The sequence below is a fragment of the Hetaerina americana genome, unplaced genomic scaffold, assembly GCF_022747635.1.
Source record: "Hetaerina americana unplaced genomic scaffold, ioHetAmer1.1.p SCAF_2, whole genome shotgun sequence".
Lineage (NCBI taxonomy): Eukaryota > Metazoa > Arthropoda > Insecta > Odonata > Calopterygidae > Hetaerina > Hetaerina americana.
In genome coordinates this window covers 86,801,004-86,819,449 of record NW_027286763.1, presented here as the reverse complement: position 1 = coordinate 86,819,449, position 18,446 = coordinate 86,801,004, and the positions used below count along the sequence as shown (strand labels likewise).

At 39.2% G+C, this 18,446-nt stretch overlaps 1 protein-coding gene across 1 annotated transcript in view; it reads right to left on the bottom strand.

Moving 5' to 3' along the window:
* The window catches only part of Oatp33Ea (Organic anion transporting polypeptide 33Ea), an 82,593-nt gene that overhangs the window by 57,723 nt on the left and 6,424 nt on the right, over positions 1-18,446 (bottom strand). The window contains exon 2 of the mRNA XM_071585736.1: positions 6,024-6,262. Within this exon, the coding sequence (XP_071441837.1) occupies positions 6,024-6,234 (211 nt within the window). The 5' untranslated portion in view covers positions 6,235-6,262. The remainder of the gene's footprint in view (positions 1-6,023; positions 6,263-18,446) is intronic.

Here is an 18,446-nt window from a genome sequence, read left to right as displayed (position 1 = left end):
ACCTGAGCCCCTGGACGCCGCATGTAACTAAACCAAAGTTTTCTCTTCTTGGCCCAGCCAGGGCAATCGCCCTCATCCCAAAGAACAGTTACATGATTAAGATTGATCTCTCTAGTGCCTTTTATCAAATACAAGTGAATGTTCATCATTGGAAATTTTATGGCATCAGATACCGCGGTGAATCTTATGCGTTCACTCGACTTCCGATGGGTCACCCCCTCAGTCCAGCCATACTACAACGTTGGGCCCAAGACGTTATGTTGTTTATTGAACCCAAATTCGGTGTAAAATCTGTGGTCTACCTAGACGATTGGTTAATTTACAGCGAAAGCAAAATGTGCGGATTCCAGATTTGTAATTACCTTCAAGACACACTAGGCATTACAATAAACTTTGCAAAATCTAATTTGATACCGACCCAGCATATCAAGTACCTGGGAGTTAACATCGATACCTGCGCCCAATCGTTACAATTGACACCCAAAGCGATCAACAGAATCAAATCCCTAATCCCAATCTTAACTCGCCTGCGACAGATTGACATCCCCAAAGCCGCGGGGTACCTGGCATTGGTCGCATGGATATTACGTCTTCCAACCTTCATGGTTTCGCAAGTCTACCACCGGGAGGACACCTACTGGCGGGCGGCTTTAGAAGCGGATATCTTCACCAAACAAGTGTACCTTCCCCAACCGAGTGAAATTATTGATGTGTACACAGACTCCACCCTCACGCAGGGAGGAGTAGTGATCCCACAATGGGAACTCTCCCGTTCTTTTGAGGTCCCAAAAGATTGGCGCATCAATGAACTTGAGACATATGCCGCCCTATTTGGCCTGCAAGAAACCTTATTGCTGCTTAACGACCTTAATTTGCATAATGTTTGTGTTAATGTTCATATTGACAATTCTGTAGCATTTTATACGTTAAGGCGTGGTTCCGGAATTGTATTCCGCACCCGCCCATTATTGTTTGCCATGTATTTTAGTGCAATAAAAGAAATTCAGTCACAACTGGTGACCTGGTCCTGGGTCCCCACGACCGAAAATTTGGCCGACGAGCCCTCTCGGGCCGTGCCTGCTCCTTAATGTACCCGCCGGCCATATTGGTCGCGTGGGTATATTACCGAGCGGGCGCGGGCGAGTGGGCAGTTGGAATCCAGTTCGGTCGTGAGGTCCCGGGGCCAGCAGCAGCGGCTATTAATATAATTAATAGTGGGTGGTCAGCAACTGAATTGGTGTAAACATTTACACTGTCATTTTCAAAGAGCATAATTATGAGAAAAATAATGTAGATTAATTATGTATTAAGTAGAGCGGGGATAAAATAAGAGTCAATTTCGAATCAGAGACGTACTGTCAGTTTTTTTCTGTTTTCATCAAAGTCAGAATATTTGATGCGAACTTTTATTTTAACAAATGTTTTTGTCAACAAAATCGCAAGAGAAAAAATAATACGGACAGAATTACACAATTCATTATTATTTCTTCTAAATTTTGCTCTGCTGAAATGCACGCCTACAATTAATGCTGGCATTAGAGTATGAGATTAGCGAACAATCGGGGTTGCCTTTGGCACCAGGGAAGTTATTGGAAGTTCAAAATATGCCAACAAATTAGACAGCCCAGATGTGATAAAGAATCTGGCGCATTACTCTTTCTTCACGAAATAAAATTCGTGATCACTTGGAAACCAAGGCTAAGCAAACCAAGAATAGTGCTGTACAGATATAGTGGTGATCTGACTTCAATTTATCGAGCACTTCACATTTACCGAAGGTGGCGACAAAATCTCATGTCCTAGGAGGCGAAGTGGTAACCTAATGGGTTGAGTGTTTGGCTACTGGTTGGAGGACCCATTTAAAATTAAACGGACGAATTTCCACTTAAATTGTATAATGCGTCAGGTTCCAGATCTTCCTGGGAAACCTCAGGCGGCGCATGAAATAGGAATGATTACCCTTATTATTCTTATGTCCGAATTTCACCATTTCATATACTATTCATGAAGCAATATCTACCATCTTCTCTGCAATAACATTGGAGTTTATTAATGTGGTTTTGTTTCGCTGCTGTCCCAGCACCTTCCACCTACCCCTTCCGGTGGCTTGAAGATTATAAGTTAAATGTACACAATGCTCATTAAATTACACTGGTTTAGTAAATGCATTGTTGAATTGAGGAAATTATGCCACACATTTTTTTATTCATCCGGGCTCATCCCACGATATTTGAGCCCACCACAATGTGCGATGGAAGACGATTAAAATGACTGGTGATAAAAATTATCTCTAGACGTAGGCACGGAATTCACGTAAATTTCTTCATCGTCTCCGTCATTCAAATACGATTGATGACACACTCAAAATGGCTTCATTATGTTTAATATGCTGACTCGCCAAATTGATTTATCAAAGCTCTTACCAAACCCCATGGTCGGAGACATCGATGAAACCCCGAATGAGTAGTTTGACGTTTTATCCGTTTTAATTTTAAATCATTTATTTTATTCAATGAATTCAACTACAAATAGACGCAACTTCAACCTGATTAATTTTTTACTTCTTCTGAAAGCTAATAAATATAAGAAAATTTATAGCGTGAGCATTATGTATCTTGTGCTGAATTCCAATATTGTCCGTTAAATGCGTCAGCGCACACTACTGGAAATACTGTTAAGAATAATGTCATGAATGAAAATATAATGATACTTAAAGTTCCTTGCTATTATGCATGTAACTATCAACTACCTACAGGTATATCGGGAGCAGCGTATTTCATGAATAATAAACAAATCTAACTGATGAATAGTCTGTCTCTACATGTGAAGAATGATAGCATTAGAAAAATAACGTAGCACGTTTTCTCCTTCGAAAAATAGTTTGCGTATAGGGTATGAATTTAATGATATTTGTGGAGCTGTATGGCCGTAACTCACTGAAGACTAATTTAAATACATTTATTGATATATCAATTCAAGAAGAAATAATTTACTTCAACTCCCCCTTTTTCTCTATCGAGCTCTGGTATTCTTTCTATCGGAGAGAAATATCATAATTATCATCATTATATCCCTGCCTATTTATTTGGTCCGCATATCATTTTTCTCTTTTTTGTTTTTTTTTCATGGGACAAATCTATTAGCTCTTCCTCTATGTCCCTAAGAACTCCATTCTTTGACCAGAATCTACCTGACTCATTCAGAATTTGTTTAACATATAGCATTCAGTATTACCTCTTGCACTTTTATTCAGCTCGATAATTATTACTTCAATTGTAAGTTAACGGAAGCCGACACATTAAAAAAACTGCTATCCAAGTTATCCTTCTTTTCTCCGCATAATTCGTGACCACACAACGGTATAGATTATCACCTACGATAATATGCACTATTCTTAAATAAAAGGGGCTCGGGATGATGCGGTGGCTAACTAACTGGCTTCCCACCCAGCGGACCTGGGTATGAATCCCGGCGCCGGTAGATATTTTTCAGTGGTATCCCGATCCCTACTTGATATGCTTCGTGGAGAGTACTTTGAGTGAATACGCCGGATTGAACGTTAAGCTGCGGGCCCCTTGGCGCCTTTCGTTAAGAGTAAGCTAATGCCGACGCCGGATTTCTCTCTACCCTTCATCCTCTCCTGTCCCTAATGGCGCAAATGACCTAAACTCTCGGTCGCCTCCCCTAAAACTACTTCTACTCTTAAATAAAATCATACTGAGTGGCATTGGTCACCGATTGCACTAATAACATTCGCATTTGAGTCATGCTTAGGAGTTCATGGGAGCGGACTGTTGATGCTTTTAGCGCAGCTGCCTTTCGTCAGCTGTGCAGCAGAACACTCGAGAAGGATTTCGTGTTTACTCCGTCATCGCCTCTTTCTTCGCACTGGCTCGTATTCAGAAGCGAACTGCCTCGCGGGTCGCATAAGTTTCTGGATAAGAGACGCCAGCCTTCCAGTTTCCCTTTTCCACAATTTAACCCAACCTCCCGCACGGATCTGTATCATTTAAAAGCAAATCCACGAAGTTTGGATTTTTGATTTCCTGGCAACTTTCTTCAAAGGATCTAGGTGGTGTTAGCAATGAGGAAGTTAAGAAAATGTCTGTGTTTGGTGATAAAGATAAGTAATAATTAAATTGATGAAGGCAGTGTAAAAAGGGATGAATATTAATCAGTATCTTGCTAGCGTGGAGAAACCATTACGTTATTTTCCAATACTTATGCTCACGGTTGGTAAATTCATTCATTTAATCGTCACAATTATGCAGGCTAGCATGCTTATCATACCACTGGTATATATGTTTTTCTTCAAAGCATTCGCTGGAATTTCTGAATATGCATATAGTGATTTTTGGAGCATGGCTTTTAATAGCGCTGCCTCACTTTATATTATGGACTGATAGAATATAAATCTTTCTTATTGAATTGAAATTTTCCAACTACTTCCGTTTAAAAACTATTGACGCTAGAGATATTTAACGGAATGAATTACGGCTCGAATTAATTTTTATTTTGAGATCGACTGCTAGGTCTTTGAAACACACAGACGCAATGTAAAAATTTAAAAATAAATTGAATCTAATCAGTAAAAATCACATAGGCACATGTTATTTCATCCACTCTACTAGTCCATGGACTAGAATGGAGTAATGCAAACTTAATAGTGAATGAATGATAATTTATACGGAGCAAACTCGCTTGAAATATGAACGATCTCTAATCAAAGTTGCCACTCATTTTTTTCCTGAAATGTTCTTCCGCTCTGGGTGAACTTCATTAATTTTTTTCTCCTCGATAAGGAAGCATTTTGCCAAAATTGGAAAGCTAATTGGGAAGTTAATGAGAACCTCGAAGCTCAGTGATTCATGTGAGCCTTTGATAAACGCATGGTGATAGGTCCCCGTGGACATCGATTGCGAAAAAGCCTTGTGAGACGAAGAACTGGAGCAAACGCTGATCGACGGGCGGCGTCGTTGTTCGACTTAAAGTAAATGGAAGACCGGCTCGAGCAGCTCCACTTCAATCCTCTCCGCTTCAAATTGTGTAAGCCTTTGCTTCATTGCGTCCATCATCTCGTTACTACTTCAGGCACGGCTCCAGTAATGTGCTCCCGTCAGTTTCTATCAATTGATTGCAGTCGAATGCTCATCAGCGACTGGAAATGACGTAACCATTGATACCTGAGTTGGGTTCCGTCCTGAAGTAGCTCTACATAATTCAAGATTAAGGCGAGATTTAGAATAAGGTTTGTCCTGCCGACTTACGGAATAAAAATTTTGCATTAAATTATGGTCGAGAATTTATCGGGCTTCTAAATGTGTGCTACGAATCTTATCGTCCATATTTGCGAATTGATTGTTTTTAATTTGTCATATCTATCTCATTTTCTTACGGAGTGCGTCAGGTCTCTCTGCCTAAGTTTAATAGGAATTGGACTTTCCCTTTACGCTGCTGCATTTTAAATACAGCCGCCTCTGCTCAATTTTAGCAGTCATACAAAAAAATGGTAAAATCATTATGTAGGTGTTTAATAATTGCATTAAACCGCACCGAATGCTGTAGAAAAATTAATTTAATGTGTTCACATAATACCTATGTTATCATAAATGCTGTATTTTTAAATGTACGCTTCACGGCCATGTCCCTTTTAAAATTTCGGTCGCAAAATGAAATTTGGAGCAATATGCACACTACAGTTAAAAAATAAATAGCAGAGATCAAGTTCTAGTTATTGATGTATAAATTTGAATGTGTGTGGTTTTCAATGCTCTAACCAACGATGCATTTCAATTGAAAATAAAATATTTATTGAGTAATATTTTAAAGTTCCTATTTAATCAGCATTTCCTTTGTAAGGAAAGCAAGGTTCCAATTGTTCTGATTAGAATTTAAATAGAGATTTTGGTCAAAAATTCCTTTAATTCCTGATCTTTTATGGAATCAAATTAATGATAAGATTGAGCATGAACTGACACTGAGTAGTCAATTGATCGGTCCCCCGTAGTTTTGGCGACACTTACCCGTAGTTTGGCTGGGGATCTTGAACCTCTTCTCGAGAGTCGTGAGGGTCGCTACGAAGTAGATGTAAGCCATCGCTTGGAGCGTGCCGAGGAATCCGTACACTACGAGGAAAGATTTGGGCGTGGCCAGCCTAGACATCCAGCGGGGCGCGAACCAGGAGAAGCCGCACCTCATGTCCGACCTCGGACTACCGAGGTCGTCGAGGTCCATGCCGGCGGCGGTTCAGCGACCGGAACCCCTGGGAAAGAGAGAGAGAGAACGATTTTATTGCTCTGGGAAAGAAACTTCCCTGGGCATAGTAAAAAGAAATACGAGTCTTCAGAATGTGATGATTAGAAGTCAAATATTAAATGAAAAAATGTAGAGAAAAAGAGAATTTTTAATGGAGGCATATGGATTTCGGAATTGGTACAACAGTTTTAATACGGACTTTCTAAAGATCTGATTTTATCAAACACTATGAAATCACAAAATTGAGTGTAACATCTGAAATTTATCATTCGCTTGTTCACGTATGTTCATGATGTTATTCATGAGTGATCCTTAAACATAATCATACATGTGTTAAGTAGAATAATGATCACTAATGGTAGAGTACAGGAAATAATATGAGATTTACGTATGGACCGATTTTAGTATATTATTGGTCGCACTAATTGTGTGTAAAAACGTGGATGTTACCAGACATTTCAATGTCATGTGATCAGGACTTCCATAATCATGTAATAACATGTGAAATTATTGAACATATTTTAATGTACGATACCTTATTAATGGTAAATATTGGCTATCGTTCTCTTGGCTGACTGAATATTGTATATCAAATATTAATAGAGGTATGATGGAATTATAGAGCCCATGGAATGCTGAAGACTTTGATAGAAAGGAGGACAAGGGGAGGCAAGCGACGTAGGAGGAGGAAAAGGATAGGCATGTTGGACGGCATCAAAGAAGGTAGAAAGTTTAAGGAATCGAAGAATCATTTACTGTAATTTGGAGTGTCACGTTGTATCTTGTGAAACGCTGTCATGTGACAACATGTCGCGGTGTTCAGTCTGTTTCCATTGAAAACCTACATTAAATGGTAGGATACCAAAGGATAAATATTTAGAATGTGATTTTGGCATTATAAAACTTCCGTCGCTGCTCTGGTTTAATTTTTTTGACGTTTTTTGTGGAATATAATTAAATGCTCGAAAGCATTAAAATATTGTAAGTTGAATTTTCTTGTACATTATACCGTAGTATTTGGGTACATATTGATTATTTAAATCCTTTGAAAAATAAATATATCATATTAAAAATTACAGCCAAAAGCTGGTCCACAAAAGGATAATCTTTGGTGTTTCTTACCAAACCAGTCGTCCCTGATGGATTTAATTAAATGAAAATAAATAATTTTTTCTCTTTAAATTTGATAAGTTTTTAAAAATTAAAATTTTTTTATTAGAACTATTTTTTTTAATTTGATGATAATATTTTAAGCCAGTAGCAAGCATTTTTTCCGTTTCAAATATGCTTGAATAATATTTTACGTTTGCGATTGAACCTTTTATACGAATTGTTATTAAATTGTATATGACCTGTTGAGATAAGTTTTACAGGTAAACAGTATTACTGCAAAAATTCAATTTGCTTGATAGGATATCATTTTCATTAAAAATTTTTTTTTCTTAAAACTCAGAACTCAATGATTGATAAATTTTAACCTAGCTAATATTTTCTGTGTTAACCCTATGAAATTCAAGGGAAAAGATTTCCCTGTTTTGTCTGTTAATAATATAAATGCACAATTAATTAACATGTTACCAAAATGGTAGGCCTCTAAGAAAGCAGTACATCTAATTTCAACTTCTTTATCATTATAATGGCGTACGATTTTTAATTTAAACTATTTTGATAACTTTAAATGCATGAGTGACACGTTGAAATCCACCTGATTGTAGGTTATCGGGAACAGATTGTCCGTAAACATATATCCACGTTGTTCACGCTATCTCTGTATAAATAGATGGTACTAGATAACAACTGGCATCACACCCATGACCGATAACGAATCTCTTTACAAATATCCTCATAAATCCTCACCGCAGTCCAGGTGTGGCAGCATCTTGTGATAAAACAGCTGTGACAGTCAATCTGTAAGACATTTATTAACCATTTTAGGGCCTTAGATCATATTTCCACATGATATGACATGTTTTGCAAGAAAGGAGACATACTCTCGTACAGACCGGAAACCATTGCCCTCGTATTATTGGCATGACATGTCAATAGCAGCCATCGTCTCCAAAATTCTAAGGGGCAAAAAACACTATCTGAAATTTAAGAATTTAACCCATTCCCTGAAAGATGTGTTTAACCTGTGCAAATTATGTTTAAGATTTTTTGTTTATTATATATATGTGTATGTATACGTATATATAAACAAATAAATATATATATATATACACACTTACATATATATATAAATACACACATACATACAATAATTTATATTATATATATATATATATATTTTTTAAATATATATCTTGAAGGAAAGTCTCACGGGTGTGAATAATAATGTAAACGAAGAAGCGAGATAGTGCTAGTGAACAAAAATACAAAGAAACAAATGCCAATGAAACTCAAACGTATTCCGAATTTTCGGTGGCCAAACCACCTTTCTAAAGGTGGTGAAAGATTGGGAGGGGAAGATTTGGCAGTGTGAGATTGATATGGAAGGTTTTTGGAGCGGAGGTGGGATGAAAATATCTGAAGATTGGGGTAATTAGTGTCTGATATTAAAACCTGGCTCATTCCTGGGATAAAGGAGCCAGATATATGCCTGTTCCATTGTTTTGAGTTTTAGTGAAGGATCGCAGGGTGGGAGGGATGCTAGACTTGAGACACGATTTTTTATCTATCTATATATATATATATATATATATATATATATATATATATATATATATATATATATATATATATATATATATGAATGTGTGTGTGTGTATATATATATATATATATATATATATATATATATATATATACACACACACACACATTCAAACACGAAATCCCACCATATGGCGCACAAATATTTATTCACTATGGAAATGGATATAAGGAAAAGGGATAGGAACACATATAAAGGACGAACACAGTAGAGGTGGGGAAGGCGTAATCGAGCAGATCACATGCGCAAAATTATTTCTTTGCCCAGGACTTGAACACCGGATCTTTCGACTTGCTGGGTCAATGCTCTAGCCACTTGAGCTATCGAGTAAACGTAATTTACACTTAGATCTGCGGGGTTGTCAGCGGGCTGTTTCACCCACCAAAGGAGAAATAGACGAGACACAAGTGGAAAGAACAGTAGGTAAGTACTCATACAGCATCATAAAGGATAGGAACAGTGCGTATCGTGGCACACATAGCCAGAAGAAAGAAACGACCCACATATCCCTTTTCCTTATATCTATTTCGATGTCAATAAATTTATGTTCATTATATTGCGGGTTTTCGTGTATGAATGTATAGGGGTCGCGGTAGTCCATTGGTAGAGCGATTGTCTACTGACCGGAGGGCCCGGGTTCGATTCCCAGGCAGATTCCCTCTCTGGGCACCCTCAGCTCCACCCATTCTGTGTGATTTTCTGGGTACTGGATTTCCCTGTTTGGTAGATGATGATAGAGTCCACCCAGTACTCAAGATCACAAACAAAAGGATGGAGAGCAAGGCAAATGATTACTTACGGGATGATCAGTGAGGCTTTAGGAAGGCGAGAGGCACGCGAGGTGTCATTGCGTTAACGAGATCAGGAATCGAGACGAATATAAAATGTGATTAGGAGGTATTTGTTGGAGTATAATGCAGAAAAAAGGAATAAATTGGAGGGACAATAGGCTAGGTGCGAGTGGGGGTTGGAGAGCCCGGATGAGCAGTATTAGGAAAAAGTGTAAGTCACGAAGGATCTCAGGTTTTCCCGGCGTAGGGTGTTCGAGAAGTTCTCTCGGGTTTCCCACCGGGTCAGGTTGCAGAACACCGACGTTTCGAAGGCTGACTCTGCCATCGTCTTCAGGGTGATGTGGATGAAGAGATGTGAAGACGATGGCAGAGTCAGCCTTCGAAACGTCGGAGTAACCTGACCCGGTGGGAAACCCGAGAGAACTTCTTGAAAGATGTAAGTCACGGTTGTCCATTATCACTGCTGCTGCCGCGGGTGCTGTTCAATGTATATTTGGAGGAAATTATCGAAGAGGTTTGGGAAGAACTGGAGGTAGGAATTAATGTAGGAGGAAAATTCGTAAAATCTGTTAGGTTTGTTGATGACCAAGCTCTGGTTTTTCAGCCAGCCAAAGGGTTGCAAACATTGCTGAGTGAATTGGTAATTCAGTGCGATAGATATGGGCTCAGAATCAATATGAATACAAAAAAGGTTACGCGATTTTCCAGAAAGACCAAGGCTAAGCTTAATATTAAAATAGGAAGACAAAAACTGGAGCAGGTGAAACGGTTTACGTATCTTGGAAGGGTTTTGGACCAAAGTGTTCCAAGTACTCTGGACGTAAGGAGAGAAATTACACAAGGCAAAAAGGCTTTCACTAGGTTGAGGGAATTGAAGACAGGGACGTTGAGTAAGGATGTTAAGAAAAGGCTTATTAAAACTTTGATATGGAAACACGGTCATTGAAGCTGGTTGATAAGCATAGATTGGAGGCTTTTTAAATGTGGCTGTGTAGAAGGATGGAGAAGGTGAAGTGGACAGAAAAGCAAACAAATGAGGAGGTGCTCGGTATGGTGAGGGACGAGAGAGGATTGTTAAGAGAAAACATAAGGGGACAGGAAAAATGGATGAGGGGTTCCAAAGAAACTGCGGGAGATGCCGCAACAGTAACTTTTAACGGAGTCATCCGCTAATGTGCATCTCAATGCAACAATTTCAGAGTGTAAAAAGGCATCTCCCGCAGTTTCTTTGGAATTTGTCAAAGTGAAAACACCATAAGTGTTCAAAGTTGGCTTTAACCTCGTGGACTGTGGCGCCTCGCATACGATTACGAATGCCTGTGACATTGTATGTACGGTATTTCGTCACAACATCTTGTTTGTTTAAAATCCCCAAAATTTCAGAGTTTAAGAGGACGCCTCGGTAGCTTAAGTGGCTAAAGCACTCGACCGGATTTTGAGGGATCTGGGTTCGAATCCCAGTCAAGGCGAATGATTTTTACACTCTGAAATTGTTGCAATGGATGAGGGGCGTATTGATCGGTATTGGGACGTTGAAGACTGTGATAGAGAGGAGATTGTTAGGCAAACGAAGAAGGGGCAAGAATAAGATTGGTATGTTGGACGAGATGAAGGGAGGAAATAAGTATACGGAGATTAAGAGGAGCTTGTTGTAGAGTAGGATGTTGGGTTGTGCTTTGTTAGAAGTGACAAGATATTTATTTGGTAGTTGTGTCTTTCGAAAGTCTACCTTACACGGTAGATTACCTCATAATAATGATACCGAATGCGTATACCGCTTAAAATTACCTCAATTAAATTTTCTCTTGCTATCTCCAAAAATTCACTGGAAATGAATGGTTTACACGTAATTTTCCACGTCATCGGTAATGCTTATTAAAATATAGGAATGTAATCGTCAGTTTGCCAAAACAATCAAAATCTAATTGAGATGAAAGATTCCACATCTCATTCAGACTTTTTTTTGACGATAACGACTCTCTGATGTTGAGATTTTCTTAGGCATGCACTATTACATAAGATTTTTTGACTTCATTCAAATGAAAATACCCTAAGAAAAATCATTAGGGCAGCAACAAGTCAATCTGTGATCCACTGATCTCTCTGACCAGACTCTCTGGGAATACTGAGCATCGGGCACTATCTGTCTTATCGGATTAAAAGACTAATCTAATCTTTTGCAAAGAATCCAAGCTATTAAAAAGAAATAGCAACTGTCTTTCAAAGTGGGCGCAGTAACATAATAGTTTAACTTAAATCACGTGGTCAAGGTTTGGGCGTACATTTTAAGTCCATGCATCTGGGAAAAGAGATTTTTTATCACATATTAAAGTAGTGGTCTTATAACTACCATCATAGTGCCCTGTCATCATAGGATTTTATTCCAGAAGCAAGCAAAACGTTGATCTAGCGTTCGTTCCTCTATGGTAAAAAGCTAGTTTTTCGCGACCACAATGAAGATTCCATATTCTCCGTGATTCTCACGGGAAAATTTCCAATTGCGTGAGAGAATGTGTCAGCAGAGGTAGAACTGCACTACTACAGAGTGGTACCTCATATATGTGAATATGAGTGAAGCTATCATTATTCAATAATACTATCACACATAGGTTTACGGAATCGGTTCTAAATTCTGTAAAACGGGCAATTTGCGACCCTTTCTTATTTCATGAAAATTCGAGGGAGTGTCAATTTGTCGAGAATCCGCCCATTGACCTGACTATTATTGTTTCCCCTAAGTAACCCTTTGTGCAGTCTCCAAAATATCTTAAAGTAAGGAATAATTCGTGATAAAACTTACAACGTGTGACCAAAAAAAGACAGGTCTGATTTTATAACTTGTTTATTTCGACGGATACGGCTTAATCGAACTTGTTGCCCTCAAAGTACATGCCTTGGCTGACGACACACCTTTGCCAACGTTTCTTCCAGGTCTCGAACCCTGCCTGGTAAGCCGCCTTAGGGATCCTCTTCAGGTCCGCCGCAAAATTAGTTTTAATGTCCGCAATAGAGTCAAATCGGCGCCCTTTCAAGTTTGATTTTAACTTTGGAAACAAAAAGAAGGTTTTAAGAAACTCTGGGTCGGTATTGGCTCGATCCGGGAGTTCCTGACAAATGTCGACACCCGCCTTTGTCTCTGTTCATCAGTCAGCACCCGCGTGACGAATTTTGATGCGACGCGCGTCATGCCCAAAATGTGTCATAATTGTCTGACATGATCCAAAACTTATTTTGACTTCCCCGGCTATCTTCCTAACAGTTAAACGGCGATTTGCCCGCACCAAATCGTTCACCATTTTGACATGGTTGGAGTCTGTCGAAGTGGAATGCCACCCCGTTCGCGAATCTTCATCTGTCGAGGTTCTGCCTCATTTAAAACGACTGCACCGCTCAAAACACTGCCTTCTACTCATAGCTACATTAACAAAGGATCCCTGAATCATTCCAAATGACTCCGTAGCACTTTTGCCTACTTTGAAACAAAATTTCACGCACGCATTCTGTTCCTCTACATCCTTAATTTCTGCCGTTGTACGCGGCGACGAACAGGTTAAGACACATACCGCTGCTGCTGCGTAACGACTTAACGTAAACTAACGCAAGACCTCTCATTTTAGTCGTCAGATGTGCCGCTAGATGGCACGCTGTCTAGTTTCGAACTGTTGAACAGTTTGCGCAGAATAAAATCAGTCAGGTCTTTTTTTGATCACATCTTGTATTCTGTATCGTAATGCCTGGTCTGGGTCATTTCATTGGTATCAATACTTCGAAGAGGTCATGGGCTTTTTGTACTGCGGGCAACACGATAGCTTTATAAATTATTTGTGGGGTAGGTTAAAAAAGTGTTCGTAAGATACACCAGCGAATCAAATCTTTTAATTTCAAAATCAGAGAGCCCCTTTTTAACATTGCTTTTTTTCGGATTTTTTAATGGAAATTTTCGTAAAAATTACATTTTATTTTTATCTGAAACCGAACCCGGATCTTTTATTTCATTATATATTGTGTAGACCAATAAATAAAAATGGCCAATTATTTTCAACTTTTCAAAATAATTCATGAGGTGTAGATGTTTTCACACAATTTTCATAAACTTCTACTCATGTGCTTGATAAACAATTTCATCCGTGGTATTTTATCGAAATTATTTTATTATCCACACGTTTGAATAGCAAGCTTTCGCTGGCAGATTTGAGGAGTGGGCTGGCCGGATCAGGCCCGAATGCATCATATCGATTACCTGCGACATTGCTGATAGGTGTGGAAAATGATCTCTCTACTCTTGAGTAGACGATTTCGTCTCCCTCGAAACTTTGGGAGGAATTACCTCCACTCACACCACTTGATCCAAAAACTCGGGTTGACTACTGATGGTGTAAGTCCAAATTATTTATAATTCTTTTGATTTCTCTTAATATGTCTGGATTAATTCCGGTTTAGCAATCTGTGCTTTTACAAGTATGCATGTATACGTATGTACCCTTACGAATCACACCTAAGGAATCATAGGAGCTAGAGTGGTGCGATAAAGTGCTTCTGAAAGGTTATCTGCCTAAGTTTTTCCGAAAATTTTTATCACTGTGCGTTGCACAATATTTGGTTAAGCGACATCCACTGAAATATCCAAAAATGCCTGGGAGCACCATGGAAGAGGACTGGGAGGAGAACCCATTTTGAATCATGGATTGCGAGATGGCGTCAAAATAGACCTTCGTGTCTAGGAGTAATAACAAGTTTGTGTGTCTGAATTGCTGGTCACTTCGGTGGAATTTAGTAAACTTTAGGAGATAAACGTTCAAAATAGAAAGAACTATATTGCTTTCAGTTGATGCATAAAGAAATGGCAAACGCTGTTTATCATAACTGTCATGTATCTTACTCTTTAAGTTGGCAGTTATTCTTCATTCTTTATCAATAACTTCTCACACCATTGATTTGTCACCAAGAGCCGATGTCACAAGGCTCCTTTCTTATGAGACCAATTGATAACGCTTCTGACTAACATAGTGTTTATCACGATCATTCGTACATTGATCCTCCACAGCAGCCACAATAGCCAGCCAAAAATGATCTAAGTACAGTCGCGTTAGAACCATTGTTTTTTTTTCTTGAAATGTGTTTGTCTACCGTATGATATCCGGATTCCTAGCTCCGAGTTAAAACAAGCGCATTTTGAGCTTACTAGGAGATATTTTTCCTTCGCATTTCCGAAAACGAAATAAATTTTCTATTTGAGCGGTTACTCTTTGAGTTTACAATGTCTTGAAAATTCCACAGCATTGGTATGCCTTCAATATATTAACTTGCATTAGCGTTATTAATTACACTCGTTTCACCTCAAATTAACGTTTGAATGAAAGTGCGGATTTTACAGAATATAGGATAAAAATGAGGCTGTATACTTTAGAGTTTTGTTACTCTGTCGGCAAGAGCAAATTTTAAGAAGAACAAACGAATGATATATCGCATGGAAGTTAAAATATGAGACACCTATACCGATGCGATTCGACTTCAATGGCGTCCGTCACTTAATTGATTGACGTATATTCGCATTGGGATACTTTGAAGCGTCGAATGCTCTCGACTCCTAAAGCTTTCTTCCCCCTCTAGATGTTGTTCGATTTCTTCGAATAGTTTCTCTGCCACTGCAGCGCTTCAAGAATTGTTAAAGTATGCACTCGTGGTGAGCGTGTATTTATTATGACCATTTATTATCTTCATCCATCTCTCTCCTCCTCTTCTCTCGCCCCTCTCACGGCTCCCCACTGAGTTCCGTTCGGAGCGCTCAGACTGCGTGTCGTTATTTCAACATCGCTTCTTCTCGATGCGGAACTGCAAACAAGTGAACTCTGTTTACCCTCAGAGATTCCAGATTGAAGCAGACCGGAAAATAGCCTCCCCCACAGACTCCCAAACGGTTCGAAAACACGGTTAGGTAAGCGAGTGACGGCTCACTCGCATTGAGAGGGAGGGCCCCGAAGCACGTGGGATACGCCGGGTTTTAGCATCCACGAAATTAATATCTCTGATATTGCGAATCAATTCCGTTTAAATTTCTTCGAATTTGAGCAAAATGTAATCGATCAGTGTTTTATCATTATCGGAAAAGAGAAAATTATGTCGACACATTTATCGCAGGGATTACATATAAGTAAAACTTGTACGTTCTGAATTACACTCACCATCTCTCGCCCTCTGGATTAGTTATAAACGTATTTCAGTGAAATTGGGAAGCGAACTCTCATGTGGAATATCAAGGGGAAAATGTTTATATCAAATGAAAGAAAGGAGAGCTATCATTGTTCTAGGGAAATAGGGTTTGGGTATAATAAAAAGCTGCCGACAACCAATCTTAGGATAGAAAAATTGATGAATCTATTATACGCATTTCAGGTTGTGCCAAAATATCATTCTAACAAGAGCGTTGAAATTTCAAAAATACTCATGATCTCGGGGAAAAATATCTAAAATGTAAAATTGATATAGCAATTGATGTATTTATTTCAAATTAATACTTTACCCAATCCCACCCAGACTGTCAAGCTGATTTCAAAGGATACTCTAACTAAAGTTGATTATAGAAGCCTTGGATTTGTGAAATTCGATATTTTCGTGGATGTAAAACGACTAATTTTAAGTAATATTTCACAGATTAATCAACGAAACGACCCATGTTTCGAAGTTTAAGCAATACCATCTGAAAAATTAGTACTAAAATCAGTTGAACCTTACCATGAAGAGGTCAGGTTAATCTAATTGTAGTCAGTTCCTTTTGGCTTCCCTTTCCCCGCAAAACCACGTGTCCTGAGTATGTCTGAGATTAATTTGTGCCACAGAGGCTGGTACATTCGGGAGAAGACATTTTTATAACTTAAATTTGCGCAGAGTTAACCCCGCTATGCATTTCGAAGCATCTAGTATCCCTACCCTCTTAATTGTTTTACGGAAGTTTATCCTGAAGATCCTTAACGTCCTTGGGAGAAAAAAACAAGCGAAAGACAGAAGGTTCCCCGTTATGCCACGGGCTTATGGGAAACATCGTAGGTCACCTATTATATGACGAACAGATGGTACAGTTTATTCTTTTCGCTCGTGCGTACCCGTTCCCGATATTCACCGAGCGTACTGTATTATTCTGATGGTGCGGGGATCATACTGGGGAGCTTGGGAGGTGCTCATTACTGTGGAATAATCTCCGTATGAGGTGCTGGACAATCTCGTGCGCTCGAAATCCGACCGCCTCAAGGCTTCAATTTCCACTTTCAAGGACTGCGATCAAGCATACGACCGTCGGCCTCGAGGGAATGGTAACTGGGACGTCACTGTTTAACCCCTCCCCCTCCCCCACCAACCCCTCAATCCCCGCACTCCCTAAATCGTCGCGCAACTCATCTCTTCGGTCACACGGAGTTAAGGTCGCAATCTGCTGCACAATAGGTCGCCCGTTGATTCCCTCCTAGCGCAGCCTACGCGACGTGCCTGGACTGAAAGTTCTACTCGTATGTAAGCACGGGGATGAGCTTCCTTAGTTCCGGCTTGTGCCACCTTAGCAAATGCAAAATCCCATTGCTTCATTACCGACAGGATCAATCCAAAGGGTATGCGACAACTGCATATCGTCGTCATCTGCTAGCATATACTAGATTTGATCCAGGGAGATTCTTATATTGATAACTTGGAAGCCAAGGGGATGATTTGTAAAAATCTTCAATGGTCCTATATATGCACTTCTCTGAAACGCAACAGTAACGTAAAAAAAGTAAAACCAGTCTGGGAACATGTGCACATATGACTTGTTCGTACAACTTATAATGCAAGTGGTTTGTGACCATCGCTGGGTGTCATGCGCCATTACAGTCTGGCCGGGGATCTTCAGAATTTGATAAAAAGTTGGCTGCCCTGTTCGCACTCGTCTGAGAGAAAAATCATGATTTTTTATTTTTTTCCCATGAGAGCTCAAGAGTGATACTGATACGATAAAATTAGAGGATTTTGAACGCCGTCAGTTTGTGAGGTAAAGCAAAGAGAGAGAGGTCCAGGAAATTTGACATTGAAATTAAAAGTCTAGTGTGGCGTCACTTTCAAAGTGGAGCAATAGGAGGTTAGCTCAAAGAGCGCCTGGATTCAAAACTGGGTATGTTGTTCAAATGCTTTGATTCCAGTGGTAATGCTGTACATTCATGATTGTATCACCACTAGTAATGAGCAAAGAGCCCTTAGACTACTGCCGCTGGAATTTAGCAATTATCATTTTATTAATATAGTGACATGCTAATTGTGCCTCCTAAAAATTGGAAAATTTTTACTACTTTAGCATTCCAATTGTGCATTTTTCGCGACGTTCATTATTTTTAACTTTGCAGGAGTCAGTGAAAAAACAATTAGGCGCGGTTTCGTCAGGTTCAAGTATTATTTCTTTAGGAGTTGGTAACTGCCACAGAAAAGTAGCTACCAGTGATTAGATAAAAAATACTGCGGGAAGTAAGATAGGAATTAATGGCTTTTATCAGCAGCGGCGCACCATTATCAGCCCAGCTAAATGCAACGAAAACACAGGTCCACAATGGGTGACTCTTTTCATATATTAATGGAAATAAAGAATAGCTTTCTTATAGTAATATAATTCAAAATGGTGCCCGAAAAAAACAAGGTTTCGGTACAAAAAGCTATGAACCGGGACCTAGTGA